This window comes from Chlamydotis macqueenii, chromosome 7 (assembly GCF_036417535.1).
Source record: "Chlamydotis macqueenii isolate bChlMac1 chromosome 7, bChlMac1.mat, whole genome shotgun sequence".
NCBI lineage: Eukaryota > Metazoa > Chordata > Aves > Otidiformes > Otididae > Chlamydotis > Chlamydotis macqueenii.
In genome coordinates, this window is record NC_141562.1 from 14,031,895 (window position 1) to 14,058,394 (window position 26,500).

The 26,500-nt window shown below is 54.0% G+C and overlaps 1 protein-coding gene across 2 annotated transcripts in view; it reads right to left on the reverse strand.

Moving 5' to 3' along the window:
• The window catches only part of UNC5B (unc-5 netrin receptor B), a 45,795-nt gene that overhangs the window by 3,847 nt on the left and 15,448 nt on the right, over window positions 1-26,500 (reverse strand). Inside the window, exons 2-14 of one of the 2 annotated variants that reach the window (XM_086752362.1) lie at window positions 10,708-10,929; window positions 7,771-7,914; window positions 6,530-6,633; window positions 5,547-5,727; window positions 4,877-5,044; window positions 4,495-4,659; window positions 3,763-3,795; window positions 2,726-2,920; window positions 1,963-2,355; window positions 1,457-1,544; window positions 1,199-1,367; window positions 852-1,085; window positions 93-242 (exon numbers count right to left, since the gene is read on the reverse strand). In XM_086752362.1, coding sequence (XP_086608488.1) covers window positions 93-242; window positions 852-1,085; window positions 1,199-1,367; window positions 1,457-1,544; window positions 1,963-2,355; window positions 2,726-2,920; window positions 3,763-3,795; window positions 4,495-4,659; window positions 4,877-5,044; window positions 5,547-5,727; window positions 6,530-6,633; window positions 7,771-7,914; window positions 10,708-10,929 — 2,246 coding nt within the window. The remainder of the gene's footprint in view (window positions 1-92; window positions 243-851; window positions 1,086-1,198; window positions 1,368-1,456; window positions 1,545-1,962; window positions 2,356-2,725; window positions 2,921-3,762; window positions 3,796-4,494; window positions 4,660-4,876; window positions 5,045-5,546; window positions 5,728-6,529; window positions 6,634-7,770; window positions 7,915-10,707; window positions 10,930-26,500) is intronic. The other variant, XM_086752364.1, reaches the window with a different exon arrangement.

The window sequence follows — 26,500 nt, forward strand, 5'->3', positions numbered from 1 at the left end:
GACAAGACCAGGGCACACCCAACCCTGCGGTGCCTGGCTGAAGGTGGTGTCCCCAGTCTGGGACCCCGGCTGCCCGCACCTCAGCCCCTCACCTGGTATTTGGCCAGCAGCTTGCTCCTCCACAGCGCATGGGGGATGTCGTGGATGGAGAGACGCAGGTTGTGGTAGCTGTCCTTGAAGGGCAGGGGCTTGGGCTCCTCCAGCAGGTACCCGCCCAGCGTCCGTTCCAGCTCTAGCACCTCCTGTGGGCAGCGGGACAGGCAGCGTGAGACCCAGGAGAGCAGCCTTTGCCACCCTACAGCCGCTCTCCAAGAACTTGCCAACTCATCTCACACGCCAGCCCCACCTACAACTTGAATTTTATAACGTGTGAGCATCTGTGCGTGCCTCAGACAATGCAGAAGTCCAACACAAAGGTCAGGCGCTCACCCAATCTGTTTTTAACACCATCCCACTATCACAGCAGTGGCTCTGAGGAGAAAAATGCAATCCAGGAGGCAGAGCGCTGCCCACATCTCCACCTAGAGGCACCACCAATCCTGACACCATAGGACAAGTCACAGGGAATCAAACAGCCGCTGCACCGGTGGTCCAGGCAGCCAAAGCATCAAAACTCCAGCTCCTCACGCTGCTCTCGACGCTAGCGATGCCACCAGCCTCCCAAGGAGGGGAGAGACACGTCTCCACGCAGGGATAACCGAGGCAAATCACGGCAGCAAGCGTCACCATGGTCACTTGCAGGCAATTGCATCAGGTTATCTGCTCCCAGGGGCCAGGCAGCACCTCGCCACCGGCACAAACAACTTTGGGAAGCGGGGACAGCCCGTGCCAGCACGGCAAGGCGACGTTACCTTCAGAGCATCTGGCGTGTCCTCCAAGCAGTAGACCTTGAGGCTGTACTCCAGGGAGGTGCAAACGGCGGGGGCAAAGATGGCCAGCTGGAGCCTCTTGATGGCTGACCTGGAGTAGGACTCGCCCACAAAGACGTAGGTGCCAAGCTGGTCTAGCAAAATGTGGCAGGACTTGGCTTCCAGCTGGCAGTAGCAGGGAGTGTTGAGGGTCTCCTCATCCAGGGTCACAACTTCCTACAGGGAGAGACATGGGAAGTCAAGGCAGGGGGCCAGCGTGTTGTCCAGGGGTCTGTGTCCCACAATGCTCGTGGTCTTCGCTGGCTGCAGGGGCTGGGTTCCCACCTTACCTCCCAGTTTCCTTGGTGGGACTGCGTCTTCAGCTGGTAAATCCAATCCGAGGAGGCGACATCGGCACAGTGGGGAATGGTCAGGACGACGGGGCGGCACAGGAGCAAGCCGGTGGGTCCGCAGGTCACCGCTGGACTCAGCACTGTCTGCGTGCCTTCGGAGGGCAGGCTGGGGAGGGGAGAGGGGACACCGGTTGGAAAGAAAGCCTCACGGCAGCCAACCGAGAGCAGAAGTGTGGGCGGCGCGGTGCGACTTACAGGGCGCTCTCTGCCTTGTTGAGGACCAGGTACATCTCGTAGAACTTCCCCTGGGGGATAGCCCCATGGGGCACCAGCAGGCTCACCCCTAGCAGGGCACACACAGGTGTTAGTCACAAAACAAGGGAGAAACCACCCCTCCACCCCAGAAGGACAGCAATGAGCTAGGGCAGCCCAGAGCACTCCAGGAGAAACATCTCCAGATGTTCCTCAGCTGCACTGCTTGCAGGAAGGAGCCAGGCCACTGCATTAGGAAGCAAAATGGCAGGTTGGATCTTTTCTCAAGGCACTGGCCCTGGATGGATGGCAGGGCCAGCCAGGAAAGTCCCAAGAGGTTGTGACCTCCAGCCTGAGAAGCCTGGCTTTGGAATGGCTTGCTGCCTTGCTCCCTGAGCCAGCTTTGGGATAGCAAAGGGCTGCTCACGGCAGGCAAATCTGCCAGGACAAGAGCAACTCCTTGATCATTAGGCAGCCAAACGTGCTCTCCTTCCCAGTCTGGGGCTTACCGGTGCCAGGGACAGTCAGCCTTCCCCCCAGGTAGCCGAATGTGCCGCTGGCACTGTGGCCATGCTCCCGGGGCAAGCTGAGGAGATGCTGGGAGCCCAGGGCTTTGCTCCGCACGTTCCCAAAGTGGCCGTCCCTGGTGTTGTCCCCCGGGTAGGTGCCAGCGGTGGGGATTCCCCCGAGCAGGTCCGTCCCGTCGTGGAGCCCCGGCGAGGAGGAGGCGGTGGAGGAGTTGTACACCTTGATCTTGAGGTTAGGGAGGGGGTCAAGCAGGGGGGAGTTGGTCATGGGGATCTTGTCGGAGGAGTCCTGCAGGGCGTACATGGGGCCGCGGTACACCCCCGCGCTGGCCGTCAGGTCCGGCTGCATCGAGGGGTGCAGCAGCTGAGGGTTGTCTGCGGGAGGAGGAAACGGGGATGATAGGATGAAGACGGCAGTGAGAACAAGGGGATGGAAAAGCACTGCTTGACTGGAAGAGGTGCCTGTGAAAAGTCCTCCTCACCCAGCAAGGGATGGAGTGTGTGCAGGAGGTAGGACATGTACAGCGCTGGCTTCCACCAGACACTTGGAAGGGAACCACTCAGCATCACGACTAAGCACCATCCTACGGTAAATCCCCACCACCCCGACTCCCACCACCAACACGTGACCACCTCCGTGGAGCCCTCAGCAGCTTCTCACAGAAAATTGAGTCCACCAGGGACCCATCACTTTCTGCCCGGGCTTGAGTAGGTGAGCAGGATCTGTAGGGGCTCTAGTTCTTACCATGCCGGGAGGTCTTGAAGTTGACGGGGTGGAAGCCTCCGGTCAGGGCGGCCGACGAGTCTGTGATGTCCGTGTCGAAATCCCGACGTCTCCTCCGGTACACCACCACTCCCACAGCCATGAGGATGACGATGAAGACGAAAATGGCCACCACCAGCCCAGCGTACAGGGCCACGTCGCCTGTGGCCTCCAGCACTGGGAGGGATGAAAGAAGTAGAGGTGAAAAAAGGAGCACCAGAAATGCACACGCAAGACCCACCGGTGCTCCACAACCCTACCACTGACTCGGGACACGGGTACGAAGGGGAAGATGTGTACTGGGCCTGTTGGGAAGGCTGTGGCAGGAGGACGGAGGGTGTTTTCTAAGAGCAGTTCCAGCGTCAGAGCAATGCCAGAGAATGAGATGGGGGTGAAGCCCCAACACCTTTGGAGGGCACCTTGCCATGGCTTGTGGAGACTTTACCTGAGCACCAAGAATCCCAGGAACTGTTTATATAGCTCAGGTTCATGCAGCGATCAACCCTCACCTCCTAACAGAGACAACCCCGAGGAGCAGACGTAACGCCTATCCGTGCGTCTCATATACACGGACCTCAGCCACGCATCCATCCGGGAAGCATCGCTATACCTATATGGACACCCCTCAACTTCCCCATCTTCCCTTCCTCTGCCGCAAGGCTCTCCATCCTTAAACACCTGGTGTATCTTGGATATATCTGCCCAGAAAGGAGAGGGATGAAGAGGGAAGGCAGAGCACGGTCAACCCTCCAGCAGCTCAGCCCATCCTTCTCTCCTTCCTCCCTCCACACTCATCTGCATCTCTTGGTTTCTACGGTTTCATGCTGCAGTGAAGCCCTCTCAACTGAGTTCAGAACGTAGGACTCAATGTCCACAAAAGTTCTGGGGTGGGCTTTAGCTGCTCCTTCTTCCCACCCTGTCCTTCCCCAGCTGCCCTGGAGCCCTACCATGGATGCGACAGAACAAAACCAAAGCAATGCTTCACAAAGAAACAAAATGGCCATGAAATGAGCACTTACGGTGGCTTTTGGGTTCGCTTAGAACTCTTTTATCTGTTAGGGAAAAAAAAGTTAGAAAACAAAAGGTGAAGGTGGCGATGGTGATGAGGTGAAAGAGAAGGTGGGAGGAGAAGCCAGCCCAGGGTCATGAGGAGCCACAGCGTGGTGGGAAGGGATGGGAGAGCAGCCTCGTTCCCCAGGGCATGCAGAAGCGAGGTGAGGAGGATGTCCCCATGCCTGGCCAGCCCCTGGGGCTCACAGCCCCAGCTAACGGGAATTTTTAGAGGGGACAGTGGTGACACACAGCAGCAGGTGGCAGCATTGGCTGCTCAGCCTTCGGCGTGCTCACGCATAGCGTAGCAGCACCATTATTATCGTGTTTTTTTTTTTTTACCTCGCTGCTGCTCCAGGGCTCCTAGCGAGCAATGACCCAGGTCAGATGTTTCCACGGTGAGGCTGAGGAAACCCCCCTTGGCTTGCCCTCACTAACCACAACCAGTCTTATTCCAGCAGAGAAACCTAGCGCTGCTTCAGAAGGTGTGGTAGGACATTGAGATCCCACCAAAAATCCCCAAACCTTTCCACTGGGTGAGAACTAGCTTTGCCAAGGGTGAGTTCAGCTAAAAATAAGACACAATTTAAAAACTGGGTGCTGGTGGCTTTGGAGGCATGGCCAACAACAGCGTGGCCAAGCACTGGAGCACCACGGCCACCACCATCATCTACGGCGCCGCTCCCTGCCCGCGTACTCACTCTGCAGGCAGAGCCCATCGGTGCAGTTTTTGGAGTCGAGCAGCACGCCGCTGCAGTCTTTGCCGCCGTTGCGGGGGGCCGGGGCGGCGCACTCACGGCTGCGCCAGTGGGTGCACTCGGTGCTGCACGCCGACCACTTGCTCCACTCCGTCCACGCGCCGTCCACTGTGGGCCACCAAACACAGGCGTGTCAGCACACCCCTTGGCACGGCCCCGGGGCTCATTCCCCAAAGTGTCTCTGCACACATCTCCAGCTCTTTCAGGTCTTGGCAGACTGAAAGATGCTTTGGAGTGGTCTCCTGAGTCCCTGTCTCCTTGGGGAGCAGCAGGAGCACGGCTGGACCGTGCAACCTGAGGGACAAGGTTTCTGAACCCGTCTTACCTGGGCAGAGAGTGGTGCAGGTGATTTTCTGGAAAGGCTGCCCATCGCAGAAGGAGCCACCGTTCAGCGGCGTGGGGTTGGTGCATGTCCGGGTGCGCTTCTGCCAGCCCCGGCCACAGCGGTTGTTGCAAGGAGACCACTCAGACCAGGTGGACCAGCCACCGTTGACTGCAAGAGGAGATAAGACAGCGTTAACACGTCAACGGAGCCCGTTTCAGCAGGGACTGGAGCTAAGCCTACAGTTCACCAAGTTATCTGTCCTTACATCTTCTGCAACACCCTGGACCAGCTCACCCTTGTGAAAAGCAAACCATGAGACTCCTTCTCATGTCGCTCACCCTGCACAAGATGCTCAAAGCCTGTTTGGGTCCTTTTTCCACTTTGTAAATGTTTTCTTTTTTTTTTTCATCTGCCCACAGTGGATCTTTGGTTTCATAGCAAAGTTCAGCCACACGCAGCTTTTCAGCCGCTTTGAGAGTCAAAGTGGGCTGGGTCCAACCTCCACCCACCTTCGTACCCAACCGAGAAGGCTTGGAAATACCTACACCTCTCCTAAAAGCCTCTGCAAGGTAGCGGAGGTTCCTGTTTTGCAGACACTGGCTGTTATCTAATTTAACGCAATACCCTGTCAGGATTCACTCCCACCACCACTCCCAGGAAGCGCCCATACCATAGACAATGACGGCGGCCGTGGTGCTCCGGCGCTTAGCCACAATGTTCTTGGCCATGCAGGTGTAATTAGCAGTGTCCAGGAGCCGGGCTTGCTTGATGATGAGGTTGTGATCAATGGTGATGAGGAAGTTGGTGTCCTGGGTGGGATCGATGACATCCTCATTCCTCAGCCACTCCACCTAGGAAGGGATGGGGTAAGGACGGTGATTAAGTTGAACAAGAACTGGACGCTCAGCCAGGGAAAGGACGTTATGGGTTTTGGTGGAAACGCCCATCTCACGTGCTCCCCACCACGAGGGTCTCAAAGCTAAGCTAGGACACAACTGCTTAACTAGGCTGTTTGGGAAGGGCGGGAGTTGATACCGTCACTGAGCGTGGGTGCAAGGATGAACACCAGGTCAGAGGAGCCGAATACACCAAGCCCTGATGGAGAGCAAACCCCTCCCAGATCAACCTATGACCTGCCCCAAAGCCCTCCCCATCTTCATCACCTCAGCACCACAACCATAGGCTGGCCAACCTTGCCTCTGGCTGTATTTATTTCTCCTCAAAAGCTGAGCCAAACCAGGCCTGACTGGGGCACATTACTGCTGTTTTGGGCAAGCATGGGACACGGTGGCTACTACCAACGCTCAGAAACCCATCTGTATTGACTTTCCCAGCCCTTGGCTCTTGCTTGTGACTGCTCCCCTTCAAATAAAGTCACTGGGTCATTCCTCGTCAGAGCTTCCCTCTAACGGGTTAACGGCACATGGGGAAGCACAGGAGAGGCGGGCTGAGCAGGTGCTGAGGTTACGTATGTTATTAGATGTCAGGACCACAGATCTGCTGCCCAAATTAAACAGTTCTGCTGAATAATGAAAGCTGACGGTCTCGGCACGAGGCCATCCATCAGGGCCGCAAGCCATGTGCAAGGACGTGCCCTGTCCCTCCCCGACCGCGGCTGCAGAGCTCCTCTTTTTCGGCTGCCGAGCTGCTCACCTCTGCCTGCGGCACCCCCTCGGGTGGGCGGCACTGCAGCAGGACCTCGTGCTCCAGCGGGACCTCCTTGCCCAGCGGCTCCTGGTCAAAGTTCTTCCGCAGGTCTGGGAGAAGGGAAAGGAATACCAAGGGGTTACCAGCTTGCTGCAGAAACAGGGCAGCCTCCAAAACCTTGCCAGGAGGGACAGCACCGCCTCAGCACCAGCAGCCCATGAGTAGGGAAATCCCTCTGGTACAGCTGGAGCAAAACACGTCCTGGGAGGGAAGGTGCTGAAGAAGCATCCTTCCAGGGTGGATTTGGGACAGCACATGGTGCTCAAGGACGATACCTCTCCTTCTTCATGCGCTTGCAAGCTTATACCTGCCCTGTCCTGTCTTTTCCTTTTGGGGCTAAACCTCAGCTTAACCACCATTTCCTTCTCCCTCTGGGCTCTCCACACCAGGACTCTTCTTTGTTGAAGAGGGAAAACCCAAGATTGGCACAACAGCTTGGCTCCCACGTTGATGCCAAAGAGAATCCCCAAATTTCAGGGCTACAGGGGCAAGGTCCCGCTCCAGAGCCTTGAAAGAAGCAGGAGCATCACTAGATGGTGCTGCAACCCTCCGCTACAGCACCCAGCCCTCTACGGCTGCAGTTTCAGCTTGCGCAGGGCAGCCAACCCTCCGTTCATCTCATCTGCTCGCTTCCAAGAAACGCCAAACCCTTGGCTGGAACTGGACAAAAGGGCTCCCTCAGTAGCCAGCCCTGCGCCTCAGGACGTTTTCCCCGTTCAGACTAAATCCTTCAGCAGCGTAGCCGATTCACCAGCCACCTCCGTTTTGGCTAACGTGCTGGATTATTAGCCCTCTAATAGGAAAATCTGTTTACGGCTAGGGAAGCTCGGCCATTCTCCTACAGCTTTGCCATCTCGTTTTCTCAGAGAGCAAACCGAGCCGGGCAACAGCCTAATTAACTCGCCCTTAATCAGGCCGACACCCACAAACGGCAGCTTAGAGAAGCTACATACGACAGCAGGGACGCCAGGGACACGGAGTCGCTGACTCAGGCGAAGCATGCAAGGTGCTAACTGTTGGGTTATTAACGATAATGAAGCACCGGGAAGAGCTAATTAACCCAGCTGGCACCACGGCCTCTCATCCACATGGTTCGGGATGATGCCCACTGAGGAGCAAAGCCAGAGCTGAGATGGGGAGCTGCCGGTGTCGCGTCCGAGCAAGCGCTACACGAACCGGGCACTTACACGCTATGCGGACGTACGCCCTGCGGCTCTTCGTGGTGCCTGCCGAGCTCCAGGCCACGCACTGGCACCAATAATCTTCCAAGCCGAAGAGCTCCTCCACCTGCTGCCGGGAGACCTCGATCTGCACCTCCCGCACCAGCATCCCTGGAAGGGAACAGGAGGATGGCATCAGCCGGGCAGGAGCAGTCGGGACGAGGGAAACTGAGGCAGCATCCAAGAGGAGGGCTGCTGGATGCACCAAGCTGGAGGATGGAGGCATCTGAGTTTGGTTCCTCTGCAAATCAGGGAGGCTGTTCCCTCTGGAGGGTGACTGGGAGTGGAAGCTGGGGTAACGGCTCACGTGGAGGAGCCTTTTTTCCCCTCTGCTCCAGCTGAGCAGGACCAGGACCTCTTAACTGTTCCAGGAGGCATCACCCTCCTCCACCAGCCCTCTCCCCAGGCACCGACATCCCCATCCCTGCCCAGACCCCTTCCCACCCTCCTGATTTGAAGGAGGCCTCCAAAACTTTCCTGCGGGGAGAATCCATCTCTGCCAGCCGCAGTTTAAATCCAAATACTACAAGCCAAATAAAAGATCTTCAGGAAATCATCCAGTGACAATGGCATTTCACACCAAACGATCCCCAAAATGGTTACATGCCCCCACCAACCTCCCAAGCACCCCGCGAGGCCTGCCAGGACATCTTGTCCATGGCAGGGGCACGATGACAAAGTTGGCACCGCCACATCCAGCCCACGGTCCCCTGGACCACCGGATGCCGAGGCTCGCCTCAAGCATCAACCCCTCACGGCGTATCCATCACCGAGGGCGGGAGGGACTCGGGGGGGCTTACTTTTCCTTATTTTAAGCAATTCCTGCCCTTTTTTTCTTTCCTTTTTTTTTTTTTTTTTGCAGCTTCTATTTATAAAAAGGCCTCAAGTTCACGGTGACGGAGAGCAGCGCGCTCCCCAGCTGTAATTTGGTTAGCTCGCTCCCGGAGCTGTGAAGAGCAATCACCGGCTCTCTGCCAGCTTCCCAGGGAATAGCTGACAAACGCGCACCAAGGAAATACAATTTATTTTGTCACTATTAAGGTGAAAAAAAAAACAAACCAAAAAAACCACAGAAAAGGCATTCAGGCCAAGCACTTTTGGAAAAATTTAGGGCTTTTAGAAGGACCCAGGACGGAGCTGGCTCCGAACCCTCTCGTCTCTCTGGAAAGCACTGGTGGGGTGGTTGAAAAGATGAGGAGCATCCTGCAAATGCCCTGTACCCGTAACTCCCAAAAGCCAGGACTACCCAGAGCAGTAGGCCGAGCTTACGGCTCACAGGAGGGACTATTTAAAGGCCTTACAGGCATCTGCACGCAGCCGCTCTTACCGACCAGCCCTTTTCGTCCGGCTGAGTTATCCTCTCCGACTTGGCCTATTTTTACTTTCTTCCGCATGAGATGTTTGGGATCAGAGGCAGTCAGAGCATTACTGAGACCAGCTCATTGGAGACATGTCATCTTAAAAGTTGCTTTTTTTTTTTTTTTTTAAAGTCCCTTTTTCCACGCTTTTCACTGGGGACACTTAAAAAGCCACGAAGGCCTAACCACGATAACCCGCTGCTTTGCAGCCAGCTCTCCCCTGTGCCCTCTGCAGCAGTTTTCCCTACAAACAAACGCAGATAGTTTTTAGCACAGCAAACCATTTTGCTTTGAGCCGGACCAGAAAGTCTCTAATCACAGACTGTAGAAAGCTGGGAGGGTAACAGAGCGGGGTCCGTCGCTCCCTCCTTGCCCTGGTTCAACGCTCTTCCCCGAAGCATCCGCCACCGCCGTGCGAACCCGCGGCTCGACCCAGCGCAGCCACAGGTTATAAATAAATTAACGACCCCTCGGCGAAGGCTGCTTGGTCACCGAGCGGCACTGCCTTTGCCCTAGAGCGGTGAGGGTTTCAAATCCAGCCTCCCCGAGAGCTGGGAGGTGGAGATGCACCCCGAAAGAGAGACAGGGTGCTGCCATCCTTCACGAAAGAGATCCTCTAGAAGAAAAACTCCCCAGGAACAGATGAAGCAGCTTTAGGAAAGGCTCAAAAAGCCACGGGGGAAGAGAAATGATCTTCCCTTTGCAGAGCAGGTTCAGAGACGCACCCAAGCACGGACCGGCTCAGGGCTAGCACTGGACGAGGAGCCGAGGAGATGCTGGAGAAGTGCAAGGCTGGGGAAAAAAAAGGGACAAGAGGAGATCCTGTGAAAGGACTTCTGCTCCTTCAGGCTGACAAAGTCTCTCCTCTAAGGCCAGCCTGCCTTCCGGGGCCAACGCTGCAACGGTTCAAAAGGCCACTTTGGTTTAAAGCCCTTCAGAGATGAGGGATTTGCAGAGAACAGATCTTACATGGGAAATGTGACCGTTTTCCTCCTCTCCTGATTGGGGCACAGGTACAAAACCGGCGCAGAAAAGGTGAGAGCCGAGCTAAAGCCACCCCCCCTTCTAGCAAATCTACTTGATTACACGAAATATCCAACCCCCGCGCCTTGTTCTCATGCTGGGACGTTTCAAAGCATTTTTTTAAACAATTTTAAAAGTGCTGCCTTTCCAACCCCATTTAACAACCCCAAGTCCTGCAAAGGCGTAAGCGTGCAAGGACGCAGGCTGACTTCCCCAAGCTTCTGTGGGGTATGGTGACCCACACCATCATCATGCCTTCATCATCGGTCTGGGAAGCTCCTCCGCTAAAATTCACTGATGATATGGAGAGAGACACACGCTGTGCATAGACCGAGGAGGGAAAAACACACAAATGGGACCTCATGAGATTGCAATCAGCTGGGAATGAGATAAATGATCGGAGAGACCTGTTGGTCTACCTGGCGGAGAATCATCTCCAGCATGGATGTGCAAAAGGGCAGAAGGAACTGGAAAGAAGAGAGGGGAAGGGGAGGCAGGGGGATGCTGGGGTGGGTCTGCTCACCGGTGACCTCGTCCAGGCTCTCCTTGGTGACATGGTCGTTCTGGTTGACCCACTCCCCGTTGCACTTGAAGTAGATCTGGGTGGCGGGGTTGGCGCGGCAGACGAGCTCCACCGGCTTGTTCTTGACGATGTAGGCGTCCTGCGGCTCCAGCAGAAAGTGAGGGAGGGTCTCCGCCGGGGCCGAGGGGAAGGAGTCGGGCAGCACGTCGCTGTACTCCAGCCCTGCCAGGGGAGTGAGAGGGTTGGAGGTGTCGTTAGTCTCATCTCAGCGGGGATGTAACTCCTGCCCTACACCGCTTCATCCCTCCCTTTCCTTCCCAGGACTGCCCAACACTTGGTGGCATCGCTAGCAGCCTCTGCTGAGGATCCTTGAAAAAAAAGCAAAACAGGGCTGGAGGCTCCCCCAAAAAAGAAAAGCAGATCTCTGCTAGGTAGGGAGTTGCTGCTGACCCCAAAGCCTGGGTGATCTCGTTGTAGAGAAGACCACCAGGAAAAAAAGCAAAACAAACCCAAGCCCAGGGATGGTGACGGGGACACAGAGAGGCTCCAGAGGGGCTGGGGTCTCCCATCCCACAGCCCCACAGGATGCACAGGCATGCTCAGAATAAAACGCCAGCAGTGCTTATGCTGGGAACGCTGATCATGACCATGGCATCCCAACCTTTGGTGGAGCCACATTTGGGATCCCACTCCCCTGCCAGCACTCATGCTCCTGCGCTGGGATCTCAGCATCGCATGAGGGCGGTGGGCACCAGCAGCCCCCGCCAGCACAGCCCACCTGGGGAATCACAGAATCATAGAATCTTTAAGGTTGGAAGAGACCTCCAAGATCATCAAGTCCAACCATCAAACCAGGATCAGCCATCTCCCCATCACACACAAGAGATTGCGTCCAGCCCAGCCACCTCCAGAACATCACCCCAAAATGCAATCGGGACTCACACTATCCCACTCTGGGAATCCGAAGGGGTCAGTGCCCTGGTGATCTCCATCTTCCCGCTCGTTTGCTCTCAAAAACAAGCTCATTGCAAAAATAACCGGAAGAAGAGGTCACATCTGCTCAGGCCAGGCCAAGAAAAGTGTTGAAAAGGGGTAAGCACCTTAGGGCTCACCCAGGGAGACAACCCTGAGACCCACGAGCAGCAGGAGTCTCACAGCGGCCCGTGCCGAGGTGCTGCGACCGACGCCAAGGAGCCTCTACGGCATCCAACGCGGGAATCCCGCTTCCAACCATTTTACCCATAAAGATCAAACTCAAAGATCACAGGACTGATAAAACCCAGGCAACGCGCTGGGATGCTACTGCTTAACCTGTTGTTTCTTGGCATCTCGCTAGCAGTCAGGTCACATCACGAGGCTTTTTCTTCTTTTTTTTTTTTTTTTAACACCTAGAAGAGTTATGAGCTTTTCCTCCTCCTCTCTTCCCCCAGCGAGAGCTGTGATTCTCAACTCCAGGCACTGCAGCGTGCAAGGAAAACAGTAAATATCCCCAGCCCAGCGATAACATCTCCGGAGCTGGCAAGGAAGAAAGGAGCCCACTCCCTTCGTCACCCTTGGCAAGGAGCAGCAGGATCAGAGAATCCCGAGGTGGAAGGAGAAGAAAAATAAAATAATCAGATGCGTCAGGAGAACAAGATGACCAAGCTGCCTCCTGAGCAAAAATCAGTGAGAGAAAAAAAAAACAAACCAAAAAACAAACAAAAAAAACCAAACAAAAAAAACCACACACGAGGTCAGTCGTTTAAAATCCATTTAGGAAAATTGACTTTCCATTTCCATTTAACACAGCGCTAAGGGAGAGCGGTGGGACATTTGTCATAATCCATTAACTGCTCTTTTGGAAACAATGAATTAAACTCCGGGCTCGTTTCTCTCCTTCTGGCTGGCTCGTCCCCCACCTCTCCACCGCCGGCCATTTCCTTCCCCATCTCACTGGCAGCCCTGTGATTTTCCCCAGTGCCCCGCTGCGGGCAGGGGGACGAGGGCGAGCCCCCCGCCACGACCAGTCCCACGCTTCTCCCAGTGCCCGCATCACGCCACTGGTCCAGCTCCCCACTCCTGCTGAGCAGCTCTTACCTGTACCACAGCAGCAAATATCAGGGTTTTTTCCCTTTTTTTTTTAAATTTAAATTTACTATTCAATTTTGCATCCACCCAGTTGTTGTTTTGTTGGCTTTTTTTTTTTTTTTCTTCAAACAGCTTCGATGCCACAAACCTAAACTCCCTGGCAAAGGGGGCTGGCAGGAGATAATTCAACTGGCAACGGAGGCAGCCAGCAAAACTTCACTCAGGGGCTCGTGTGAAACGATGCTGCTCTCCGCATCCCTGCGCTGTGCAGCCTGCAAAGTCGGACCCGAGCTTGGCGCCCGGGAAAGGGCAGAGGCAGCGCGTGCTGCGAAGCATCCTCCTCCGAAACGCATGTGTCCCCAGCCCAAAACCGCAGGCCAGGAGAGGTCCTCCTCCAGCAGCCAACACCAAAGATTTTTTTTTTTTTTTTTCACTTGCCCCATCGCAACTTTGGTGATGCTGAACAAGACTTTAGGCCTGAGAGGATTCGGGCAGGGATGAGTCACAGCCCGACGGGGATGAAAATCGCAGATTTGTGACTCACCCATGATCATCTGCAGCGGGATGGGCGATGCTCTGGGCTGCGGTGGGAGCCACCTCCATCCCCCAAGCACACGGGTCAGGGCTGAAACTCTGCCAGCGGTACCGAAAATCCACCAACCTCCCCATCGATGGGTCCCATCTAGCCCCTCGCCTCAAGAGGGGGGTCTGCCCAATTCCGTGCTGAGCGTCTCAAGCTCAACACTTTGGGTTTCTTCTTCTGGGGACAAGGGTGGTGGAATAGGATGATCTCCCTAGCCCTGGCCAGATCCAGCATCTAGTTTCCCTTGGTGAAATACCTGCTGGGTTTAAGGTTTGAACCCAAAACCCCCAGACCTTTAAATCTCAGAGCACCCTGGCTGCTGGGAAAGTTTAAATCCTGCAAACTCACAGCAGCTCAGCGTTCTTTTATTTCTGGCCAAGACACATCCACAGCCAAAAAAGCAGCTTGAACAGGAGACAAGGAAAAAGATGATGGGTTTTTCACGGTAAACTCATAACTGGGGCTGAGTTGTAGAGCCCCAACCCCACGGCTCCCCACGGATGAATGAGAGCTGCTCCCAGCTGCCCTGACTATCCGTGAGCGGCCTTTCGCATGCGAAGGCAGGGAAGGAGCCCCGCACAGCCGGGATTTGCAGTACTGCAATCAGACAAGCAATAAAACTCCCAGCAGCCACAACTAATAAATATTTGAGAGCGCGTGACACCGGCTGTGATCATCATCTCCCTGGCAGACATCTACAGGGGGTTCCCATCGGCTGGCTTCCCTCATTCCCGCTGGGTGCCTGCTTCCCAGCTCCCTTTTGGGGTTTTGGGTTTTTGGTTTTTTTTTTTTTTTTGGAAGTCCCAGGCTGTCACCATCCCACGGTCTCACACTACTCGGGATGGGCTGGAGCACTGCTTTCAGCACTATACCTGTGTTTGGGGGGAGGAGAGGCACGGAGGGGGCAGCTCCAGGCTCAACTCACCAAACGGAACCCCGAAGCCCCGAGGAAGAGTGTGGAGATGGAAAAGGGAGGAGGTGAACAGGCGCCGACGCCTCCTTTCCTCCCCCGTCCCCTCATCGCACGTTTTAATCTGCTGGGGTTGAGCTGGATTATCCGCAGCATCTGTTCCCCGGGGATGTGACTTGCAGATGTTTGCAGCCAGCGTTGGCAACTTGGTCAAAGATCGATGACCCCAACCAACCAACCCACCCCACCAGCCTGTGCTGAGAGCAGCAGCGGAGCCGGGGTCCCGCGTTAACCGCCCCCCCCCCCCCCCCCCATTCAATCACCTTACGCACATGGCATGAGGGATGACAAGCCCAGAAAGCAATTCCCCTCGCAAGCCGCGGCCGAGAAACCTCTGCGGGAAAGCGTTCAAATCCTCTCTCCTGCAATTGTTATCCCTCCAAATATTTGGAAGATTACAGGAGCATTAGTGCGGAGAAGCCCGGTGCCCATCACCCACGGCCAGACCGTCCCTTCCCGCTTGCGCAGGGCAGGCAGGAATGTGATGTAAGGATTAAACTGGGATGCCTGGGTTTCTCTAGGTTTCTCCAGCTGGGTTTCTCCTGCTAAATCTCAGTGGCAGCGGGCACTTAACCCTTTCTGCCTCCATCTCCCCCACCCCAACGCCTGTCTTGGGGCGAGCGCTATTGCACGGGAAGGCCTGAGAGACAACGGTTAAACCTGTTCTTGCCTGCCCGATAGGTTGAAATCCTCCTGTAGAAATGAAAAAAAAAAAAAAATTAAAAAATGACAGCTTATCTCCAGCACCGGAGGAGGAGAACTGCTGGCCTTCCCAACCCCACGGCGGGGAGGGGGATGGCGACGGCTCTGGAGGCCAAGCTGGCAGGGATGCTCCAGCCACCGGCTTGGCTCGAGGACATATCCAAAAGGCTGGAGTGGGGCTCTCCCCCCCACCCCAAAGCCCCTCCTATCGCCTCCAGGGAAAAGCCATGAACAGACTCATTTAGAGATCAGTGTCACTGTCATTTAAGCTCCAGCAAGTTGTGGCTCGTGGCTTGTTCCCACACCAGGATGCCAACCACACCAAGGACATGTCCACCACGAGCCCTTGAGGGACGTGAAGCATCTCCACTCAAAGGAGGGTCATCACATGGGATGCGGTCCTCATCCCACCGCATTTCATTCCACCGCAGAGCTTGGGGTGGGGCTGCCCTGTTCCCAAGGGCTTCCCATTGCGGAGTGGGATAATTTTGGATCCAGCAGTAAAACACAGACAAGCTTTTCCTCCTAAAAGCACCCTGAGCATCTTCTCTCCCCAAAGCATCATCCTCTCTTCCCGAGGCATCCACTTCTCCCAGCTCTGCTCCCCATTGCACAAATTTGCCCTCCCGCACACCGGTGCGGTCTCCCAACACAAAGCTTCCCCAGCTCTCTCCCTTGCCCCAGAGTCCACAAAATTTTGTGCCTTCGAAAGCTGCCAGCTTGTTTAAAGCGGGTTGAGAAACAAGCTGGGAAGGGCTGATGAAAAGGAGATGCAGGAGATGCAACAGGCCCTCAGCACCGCCGTCCCAAGGGCTGCTGTCACCTCCAAGCCCTTGCTCGCAGCTTGCTGATGTAACCCCCCGGCCTCATTAACTCAGCGCCGCGCTCGTTAACATCTTCCCCTTCGGGAAAACCAAGGGGACGGGATGAGATGGACCCGAGCTGCCCACAGACCCAGCCTCAGGAGGCCAAAAACCTGAGCATGGGGTAAGCCAGGGAGGGCAGGGAAAGGAGAAACACCAGTACCAAGCACCTCATCTCCAGCCTGGAGCAAAGATGGGTATTGGGGTCAAAAAGCCACAGGGAAATGTCCAGGCTCATGGGGTGCCCATCCCTATGGCATCTGACGCCTCCTCAAGCATCTGCAACAGCTGGGAAAGCACCTGCAAGCCTGGTTGCACGGGCTGAATTTGGGGAAAACCTCCCTGTAATGGCTTGATTGCCCTTTCCCAAGAGTTCTAGGGCCCCTTTACATCCCTTCCTGCCAAACTTGGCGTCATCCCCCGGGGTAAATCCAGCCACAAGCCAGCCCCATCTCTCCATCCCATCACCTCCAGTAGCCCACCCAGCCCGGGGCGGGGGACATCAGGGACAGACAGACACTAGGACAGCATTTTGCGGTGCTAAACCCAGACAAGGGTTAGCAAATCCCCCCCGCCCGGCGGCAGGCAAACATTATAATTAGAGAACATTCCTCCCCAGCACGGGTAACGAGGGGGTGTGCCCAGCCAGCCCTAATTACAGCCTTTGGGAAAAAAATAAATAAATAAATAAAATACAATAAGCAGATTCCTCTCCCAGCCAAAAAAAAAAACAAACAAAAAACCAAACCACCAGAAAGCAAAGTCTGTGCTGAGAAAAAGGTGGGAAGGAGGAGTTGGGCAGCACTGAGGGTGTTTTTCCATGCAACGGCCTTATTGATCAAAAATCACTTCACCTGACCAAAAATAAATAAATAAATAAATAATCTCTTAGCTAAATCCTAAGGTCAGGCTTTTGCAAAGCATCCCGAGAGGGAAACTAAAAGCAGGGCACCCTTGCACGGGGCATCCCGTCGGAGCATCCCGGCACATCCCACCAGGGCATCCCTCTGCATCCCACCAGAGCATCCCTCCGCATCACCAAGAGGGTCCGACCCAAACCCCCACCATCACTGTCCCTGGAGCAGAAACACCCAGGCTACTTCCCTCGCTGGGAGTCTGGAGGAGAGAGATTTATCCGGTTGATTACGCACGGAGTATTTATGCCAGAGTATTTATGGAGCCAGGACTCTTTTGTTTATCTTTATGATTATGATAATCAAAGGCGAAGCCTCCTGAGAAGTGTAAACAGCTGCGATCCCTTACAGTAGGAACCTCTTCATTTTTCATTATACGGATTTATAACCCGGCGCAGCCACATCGGAGTAAATTGTTCCTTCCTTCTGGTTTTACCGGAGCGGAGCTGGGAGCCTCGCGACTCCCCTAAATACCCACGGAAAGGAGAAAGAGTTAAAAAAAATAAAAAGAAAGAAAAAAAGGAGGAAAAAAAGGAGGAGGAATTATGTAGCAAATCCCCGTTACACGCTATTGTGCTCGCTCCTTTTGTGCCGTTTCATACGTTTCCTTCAGGGAAGCAGTTATGTTTGAAAACTATCTCCAAATTTCATCTAGCGCCGGTTCTCGTTACGGGCACGGACGCTTTTCTTTGTGCTATTTTAATTCCATTGTCGCAGGGCTCTTGTAGGGTTGGTTCTGTTTACTGAGCTACAGCGTTATTTTTAATGGATATACTAATTATATGAACTTTTATTTATTTGCTTTGGCTCATAAAAGAAAAAAAAAGCCAGCGGCGGATAATGCGGTAATACGCTGTTTATTCACATGGACAGCGCGTACCGTGTTTCTGTTGTGAAAAGAATAATAATTTCAACAAGAAAAAGAGAGAAGGGTAAAGAAAACAAGGAACAAATAGGGACTTGTTGCCCTGGTTAACGCCAGAAAGTCCGAGGAATTATTAATTATCATTCAAACAGCAGTAAATCAAGTGCAAGATGCAATCTCTCCCTGGAGAAAAAAAAAAAAAGAAAACCAACACAAACTAAAAAAAAAAGCCAACAAAAAACATTCTCCTGTTCAAATGAGCAATGCAGTTTTAAAATGCTAACTCCGTGAGAAAGAAAGTTGTCGGTTTCGCAGACAGAAAGCCATTTCCCCTTGCCCAAATTACATACATATTTAAAAATGTAAATTCCCCAGCGCTCTCCTTGAGACTGCAGTTTCCAGGCGGCTGTTTTGCAGTGTTGCCTTGGTTTTTTCATTTCTCTCTTTTCCCCCCGCTTCAACATGCAAATCTGGAAGCGATCGCCTTGGCTTTGGGCACAAAAAGCAACTTTAAGCGGGCAGCAAGCGGGGCCGTCAACCGCCCGACGCTCCCGGGGAAGAGGAGGATGCTCCGCCGCCCACCAAGCATCCCGACCCCGTGCGTCCCTCCCTGGACATCACACGAGGACTGCGAGCCAGAGCGGAGAGACTTCCGCCCTCTGAGCATCCAAACGCCGAATATCGAAGGGGGACAACCTGGCCATGCCCTCTAAGAATGGCTCATGAGGTCTGATGGTCCTGTGTGGCACTTCTGTGCCAAAATCCAGAGAAGAAGGGCTGGGCACATCGCACCCCAACAGAACCAACGCGGGGAAGCGAGGGATGGCATGGGCCCAGCGAGGGAAAGCAAAAAGTTTTGGCAGCTGGCTGCAAAGAAAGGAAACGCAGTGCAAAAGGAGAAAATTAAAAAAAAAAAAAAATCAACACTTTTTTTTTCCCCCCCTCATCATTTTTGCCTTTCTCTCACCCACTCTCTCCTCCCCAGCAGCTCCCGCAAGCCCCAGGAAGGCGAAAGCGGCTGGAAGGATGCTCCCCGCCGCCTCCAGCCAGCCTCTCCGCAGGCCCCTCGCCAGACGCTGCCCTACTTTTCTCCCCCCCGATGCTTTTCCCACTCTTCTCCTGCAGCAGGCGTGGGCTGGGAGCATCGCCCGCTCCCCGGTACCTGCAGCGCCCGCCTTCCCGGTCCCGGGGCTCCCATCGCCAGACCCACCGGCCGGGGTCACCTCCCACCCCGCGGGGCATTCAGATTCAACAGAGGAAGGCGCCTGGTGCGATGCTGCGCTGGTTTTAAATCATTTTAAGTCATTGCGTGATTTTTTCAATCATAAAAAACAACAACAAAAGAAAAAAGGTCCATTCGACGCCCCAGATTCCCCGTTAATTCAACCAGGGGAGGAACATCACAAGAGCAGCTGATTAAGGCCCCTTTATTAAACAAGTCTTTAAAGTTGCCCTTAATCTTTCAGATTTGTTGCTACAATAAAAAAAAAAATAATAAAAAAACCACTACCACAAATGGAGGCTGGAAATATTTTGTTTTCCATTGTCCTTTCTCTGCCCTTTTCTTCCCTTCTCATTTTACTGCGCCAATAAGGGACAAACAGAAGGGGAAAAAAAAAAGCAGGGGGATGGGGAGAACAGGGATAGAAAAAGATTTAAGTAAAAAAAAAAAAAAAAAAAAAAAAAAGAAATAATCCCTTCTGATGTTGAATATCAAATCCTAAGACTTTTTTCTCCCCGCCCCGCCCCAACCTCAGCAATATCCCCAGGAAAGAACACAAACCCCCAAACAATCAGCGAGCCTAGCTTAGGGGACAAGGCTTCCCCATCCCCTCGCCTCGGTTGTGTTTTAATCCCTGCAGCCAAGACCAGAGCTGGGCTTTCCCAGCGCAGCGCACACCAAGGTCTCTGTCCAGTTGCGAAAGGATTTCAGCAATTACCTTCATTAGTTTTATTCCTTTTCCCTTCTAAACCCCCAAATCCAGCTGGGCTTCTAGCACTTCACACCTGCTTGTGCAGCGAGTGAAAAAAAATGAGATTTCATCAAAGCTGGGAGGGTTTGGGGGGGTGATTTTCTGGTGGGTGCCTATTTGCGGTGCCTGCCTTGGCATCACCACGGGGAGAAACATCCTGCGCTCCAACGGAAGGAAAACCCTACAAAAAAACCAAAGTCTTTTCCCCTCCCTCTCCCGTTCCCATCGACAGCAAGGTGGAAAGTATTTGGGAGCTGTTTGGCCCCCTTCTCCCCTCCCTGGCATTTCAATGCGGGACCCCAAGCCACCACAGCCAGTTTCTTCCTTTCTCACCGCTGGGAATTTCCACCTTTTCTTCTCTGGACACAGCCCGTGTTCCCGCAGCGCCGAGTTTCTCTTTCCTCCCTTTGTCCTCCGGCACGCGTGGTCCAGCTCTGCCCCACGGACCAAACCCTGACTCCCGGGTGGGTCAGCATCCTCCCCTTCTCAGCGTGGGTACCGCTACGTGCCAGGCTGGAAACGCCCCGGCCTTGGGGGTCCGTGCCGCCCCACACAGCAGCATCCTCACTGATGCTCCCTCCCACACCGTCCCCTCCCTCCCTCAGTGCTACAAGACCCCAAGGTATTGCTAAAAATTGCCCTAAAAAATCAGGATGCTTGCTAGCAAGGCGCAGCATTACCAAACTGAATGAAATTTGGGACGCGGAATCCAGAGACTCGAGGGTGACAAACGCATTGAGCGTCTCCAACCTTAAAATTTGGGATGCTGAATCCAGAGACTTGATGGAGACAAACGTGCTGAGCACCTCCAACCTTAAAATTGGAGCGCAGCTAGGATGGATGCAGGACACCCGAGCCGCAGCCTTAGTTAGGCAACGAAACAGCTCTTGCAGGGCATGAAGGCACCTCCGAGGCATGCGTGGCAAGAGAGAGGGACCAGAGGTGACGCAGAAAGGTCTCAAGGGAGCAGGAGCAAAGGATCACGCAGACTGAGCATCAAGTGCACGACGCATGGGAAAAAAGAGGAAAAAAAAAAAGCACAGGACCCCCCCCCCAGCCTCGTCCTCTTCTCCTCTCCGTCCCCCAGCGGCTGCATTTCCATAAGCGATTTGCGCTAATTGCTTTAAATACAGCCATGCTGCGGGTAATCGGAGCCATGGAGCGACCTCTGCTCCGGGAGGGCAGGCAGGGCTGGTGCAGAGCCCCACGCCCAGGGCCACGGGCCACGCTCCCGTATCCCCGGCATGCCGCGCGGCGATGGAGCTTGGCTCCAATTTGCTCTTCCCTGGAGCCCAATCAGTAAATGGCCCCGCTCCTGCCCTGGAGAGGGGAGTCTGGATGGGTACTGCACCATCCCCGCCCTGGGGCAGGGTGACAGGAGGGAAGAATTGGACGACACTGGCCTTCAAGGCTAAGCACCAGCCACCCATTGGCCTGGATCCGCTTCCCGGTGTCCCCACGGCACCCACGGATGGCTTTAGCCTCAGAAATCCCCCCATCGCTAAGGGCTGTGCCCACCACCCTGCGACCGCGTTCGACCCCAGCCAGGCGGCTCAGCCCTAGGCGAGGCTTAAGCCGGGGCTCACGACGCCCACGCTCGCCCAAGGCGGCAGCAGATGGGGTTGAGGATCCTCCGAGCACCTTCCCACAGGTCTCTCCCGGCTCCTAGACGGACAAGTTTTCCTGGAAGGACGCCGAGCTCCTCCGGTTCACCTGCCTTGGTGCCTACAGGAACCTCCGGCCGGGGTTCCTCAGTGCCAGCACGCAGCGCTCGTAAAAACCCAGACCCAGGCAGGGATGCAGCCCTTCACGCTGGATTTAAAGCTCCCTCCCGCATCCTCGAAATAAAAAGTCAGGAGGCGTCAAGCAAGGGCTGCGCTTCCAGGAAAACGCACTGCAGCACGGCTTCCGCCCGTCCGCGGGGACCCATTACACTAACAGCGCGTCCGTTCAGCCTGATATATAAATTACTAATGTAAATTAATGGATAATTGAAGCCCTTTGGTCCTAAATATTTAAATTATTTAACAGGCAATTAAGAGAGAAGGAGAAAGAAAAGAGGAAAAGGGGCCTTAACCCCAACAGGCAGGAAAGAAAAAAAATATATATATAAATGAAGTGAGAGGAGACCAGAAAAAGCCAAACATACACATTTTAAAGGGATGCTGCCACGTCCCCGCGTGTTTGAGCCGGGCGGGTGTTACAGTGGGTGGCCCCAGCCCCAGGGGGACAGGCAGGACCGGTTCAGCTCCACGTCCTTTCCCGGAGAGGAAAACTCCATGGCTGTGTTTGGAACAGCTCTTGGTTACGGCGAGTGCCGGGACTTACTGACATGCCAGAACACAGAATACTTCTAGATAAGTTTTTTTTTCTTCCTCCCTACTCCTAACTTGACAGGATTCCCTCATATAACACAATTTTTAATTTTGTTTTTCTTTTTTAACCCCTGCATTCACCCAATCAAGTACAAACACCTTTAATCCAAGTGGTTTAATCTTTTTTTTTTTTTTTCCTTTTAAAATTTCTCTGCATCCCCCTCATCTCTCTCCAAACATCCTCCAGCAAGGCAAAGTGCCAGCACAAGAGCAATCCATCAGGATGCTGGACACCATCAGTGCGATGAGTTTCCCATCCTCAGAGGTACAAGAGAACCCTCCCAAGCACAGCTCACGCGAAGGAGCAGGTCAGGACAGAGAAAAACCAGTGTTTCCTCCTCCCGTCTCCATCCCAAACTGGCCAGGGATATTCCCACCGCTCCCCTGAGTGCCAGAAGAGGTCATAAGGAAAAAATGGCCGGTGGCTCGTGGAGAAAAGACGTCATGTGGGAAAAAAAAAAAAAAAAAGCCATTTTAACAAAAGCAGCGTGTGAGTTTGTGCGTGCCCGGGGACGACACCGAGGGCAGGGAGAGGAATCGAGACAATAGTGAATAGACTTCAGATTATATCCTGAACTCGCAGCCTCATGGGAACGGGGTTATAAAAACCCTTTTTATTTTGTTTGTAGTCCAAAACAAACAAGTACATAAAAAGCTAAATGCGGAGGAGCCAGACAGGAAGTGAGTAACATCTGGGAAACATCTGGCCCCGGCCCTCCTGCAAGCCCAGTGCCCAGCACAGCTCCAGGTACCTGCTCCCGCGGTTCCAAATCAGCAGAGGTACCCAAAACCCCTTCCCCTGCCCCAGAAGGGCACTTGGGATGGGGGTGGGGGGGACCGTGCCCATCGCTCATCTCGTCTCATTTGCTTGTCATTCCGTGACCACCGCGCGCCCCCAGCTGCGGTTCCAGCCGGGAAACGCAACAACCACTCTCAAAATCGCGGAGCAACTCCGCTGCCTCCTTCGCTTTCCACTTGCTGTGGCAGAGCCCAGGATTAGCATCTTGCATTTTTCCAGCGGGGAGGAATAAAGCCGATCCGGCCGCCGGACCACGCCGGCGAGGAAGCGGCAGCCGGCTGGGTGGCATCTGGCGCCCGCTGCTCATTTCTCAGCGCACGCGACGCGGGCAGCGGCGGATAGGACCGCTGAGGGACAACAGTGCTCGTGGTTCAGGCGTCCCACAGGAGCAGGAAGGGGACAAGGACATTTCTTTTGGGGGTGTTTCGCACCCGCACTGGCAGCCTGTCTGAATTTGGAGCATCTCCCCTTGGAGAGCCAAGACGAGATTGTAGAGGTCTTGGGGAGCCAAAGGGAGATGTTTGGGATGAGAACGGGGACGCCAGAGTGAGAAACAGGGAGGGGGAAAGGAAAAAAAAAATATCAGAAGAGAAAGGACAGTGGTTTGGGAAGGGAAAGAACCAAGGCACTTTAAAGGAAAAAAATTATCAAGCAGGGTGGCAAGGTTAAAAAAGCAAAAACGCTGGGACACTGGAGGATACAGAGACCTAGTTAATGAAGCCTCACACAGAACACGCCACTAGTGAAAAGCATCCGCTGTGTCCGGGACAGAGGCGCAGGACGGCGCGTGCCCATTCCCCCTGCGGCAAAGGGCACGACTCCCAAACCCCGAGCGCCACCCACCCCGAGCAAGGGTGCCGCAAAAGCCCGGTCCTATTTCATTCCTTGATTTTCAGTCATCTTTGCACCAGCTGATGCCCACCTTTGTGGGTTGTTTTTTTTTTTTTCGGTGCTATTACTTGTCATCTTTAAAAACAGCTAAATTATAAGGCTAGAGCAGCAAGCAGCCACCCAGACGAGTTGGACCCCATCGCTAGAGGCGGTGAGAGCGCTGAACCAGTCCCCGGTGTGCGACACCGTGGCTAAATTTGGCCCAGCGAGCAGGTAGACCGGTTCCTGAAGGTGTCTGAAGACATCCAGGCTGTTGAGCGAGGAGAGCGATGCACAGGAACCCACCGGAGCCAGGCAGCCCGTTCCCACCATCCCCTCGCACGTGTGCTTTCCCTGCTTTTCTTTACAATTCCCAGCCTAAATAAGGCTTTGGGGAGGAAATTAATGAAAAGCAAAGCTGATTACAAAGAACAATACAATGACTCAATCTGTTTCTTCTACCTCAATTGTATAAAGCTGTTACATTTATAAAGGTTTCTCTCAATACACAATGAAATGCCCTCTGAGGGAAGCGGTAATGGCCCTGGAGACTTTTTGAGCAAGACTGGACAAAACACCGCCGAAACAATCCCTAAGGAAGAGCCAGATGATCTAACAGGTCTTTTGCATCTTTAATTTCTCGCCCTTTTCTTTCTCCTCCTGTTTCAGGCACGGTTTTTTTAGCTGCTGCTAATTAGATGTTAATGCGAGAGCGGCTGCATTTTCAGCACACGGCGTAACCAAGAGAGAAAAATATTGCGGCCCCAAACGACAAACAGACAGGGACGGGCATCCCTATTCTCAGTGCGGAAAATCTCCCTCTCCGGAAGAAAAACAGGCCATAAAATATCAATATCCTTTCCACACCAGGATGGAATTGTTTCTGCACCCACTGGTAGCTTCCTGATGCCCATGGATCACAACGGCACCTGATTCAACCTCCTCCCACTCCATCCTCACATCCAACCTCTTCACCAGGGCACGGGAAGGATCTCCAAGGTTGCTTTGTCTAGCTGCAATGCAGCCAGAGATGGTGGAAAACCCCCACCAGAACAACAGGCATCCCAAAACACCCTGGTTTTAGGCCAACCACCAGCCACAAGACCAACCAACCCTCATGGCTGCTCCTTTGTAGACCATCTCCTAAGGAAAAGGCAACGGGATGCTCTTCACCACCGCCTCTCCCTCCTCTCCGCTGTTTGCTGGGTTGTTTATTCTAATCCTCTCCAACACTCGCCTCAGCAAGCTGCAAGGAGCTGAGCCGAGCTGTTTGCAATAAAATCAATGAGGTGGTGCAAAGGCAGGAGTCCGTGCCCTTGCCTGCGGCGTCCGCCCCCGCCACAGGACAGTCAACGATGGCCAACGCTCGTCATTGCCAACATCACCATAAAACCAACCGTGCTCAGAGATCGCTTAGCCGATGCTCTCCTCCTTCACCTGGCTCACCATTATCACAAGAGTTAATCTAATTTCAAGTATTTTATTGTCTTGTATCACCCTACCAGAAGCTTTATAAGAGAAACCAACGCTGCACAGTCCCTCCCTGGCAGAGATGACCCTGACTCTACACCAACACACCAGCAGAGTTTGTGCTTCACCAGCCACACTGGAAGACCACCATACCTAGAGGTGGTACCCTAAGGTCCACGTGGAAGACCAAGGCACAGGTCAAGGATGGATGGGGAGCCATGTGGTGAGGCAATGTTACCCTCCTCGTTGGTGGGGTGAGGGTCCCTCCACCAGTTCCTGGTGCCCCTACGGGCAGTGACCTCCCTCCAGCCCCGTGGGGGACCCAGTGCCTACGCCCCAGCCGAGACAGGAACGAAAGCCGCTGCTAAGAGACACATTTACGATCTTCCAAGAGGGAGCTCGCTGACAGCTTAACGAGCTTTTTGTTTTTCAAGTAGTGGTTTTATATTTACGACCTGAAAGGGAAAGATGCAAGTAGGCAGACGGTCATGGGGCTATCTGCTCCTTCTGCTCCTGACCCGCTGCCGTCCAACCCACATCCAAGCCGTTCCAGGAAGCCATAAAAAACGATTGCATTTCAGCTTTTTCTCCCTCCTTTCTCTCTCCACTAAAGCCAAAAAGCTTTTTTTTTTTTTTTTTTGGTGGTGGTGGTCACTTCTTTTTAATGTTCACCCCAAGGAAGAACATCAAATATTAACGCAGGAGGCTTCAGAGAGATCACACCAGAAACCTGAGGCCCCATATGTTGTGGAGCATCCCAGTGGATGCCAGACCTCACCAGTTCATCTCCAAAGCCTGGCTCTTTAATGCCTGGGAAGGAAGGAGGAGAAAGGAGGAGTCCAGAAGCTGGCTTTACAAGTGCAAGAGATCACATTCCTGGGATATCAGCCCAGAGTTGCACTTGGAGGAGGAAAAAAAAAAGTTAAGGGAAAAAAACCCAAAACCCAAAAGCTACCACTCCTCCCCAGGATGCTGCACTGTTATTTATAAGCTTAATAGTGAAAAGAGGGCAAAACTCTTTTTTTTTTTTTTTTTCCCCCAGATCTCAGCATCAGCCCAGCAGAGAAATGCCTTTGAGCTACAAGAACATTCCAGCCACCAGTAGGAAGATAAGCCTCTTCCCTGGCCTCCAGATTCCTCAGCAGAGAGGAGACACCCAGGATTTTTAACTGCGTACGGAGACGCCGCAAGCGTGATAAGAGGGCTCACCCGGCTGATAAAGCCCCTACCCTACAGCTCCTGGGGCTGCTTCGGCCAAGCCCGGCTTGAGGAGCTGGCGGGGGAACGTGCAAGGCCAAGACATGCAATGCAAGGGGCTGGTGGGGCACGTGCAAGGCCAAGA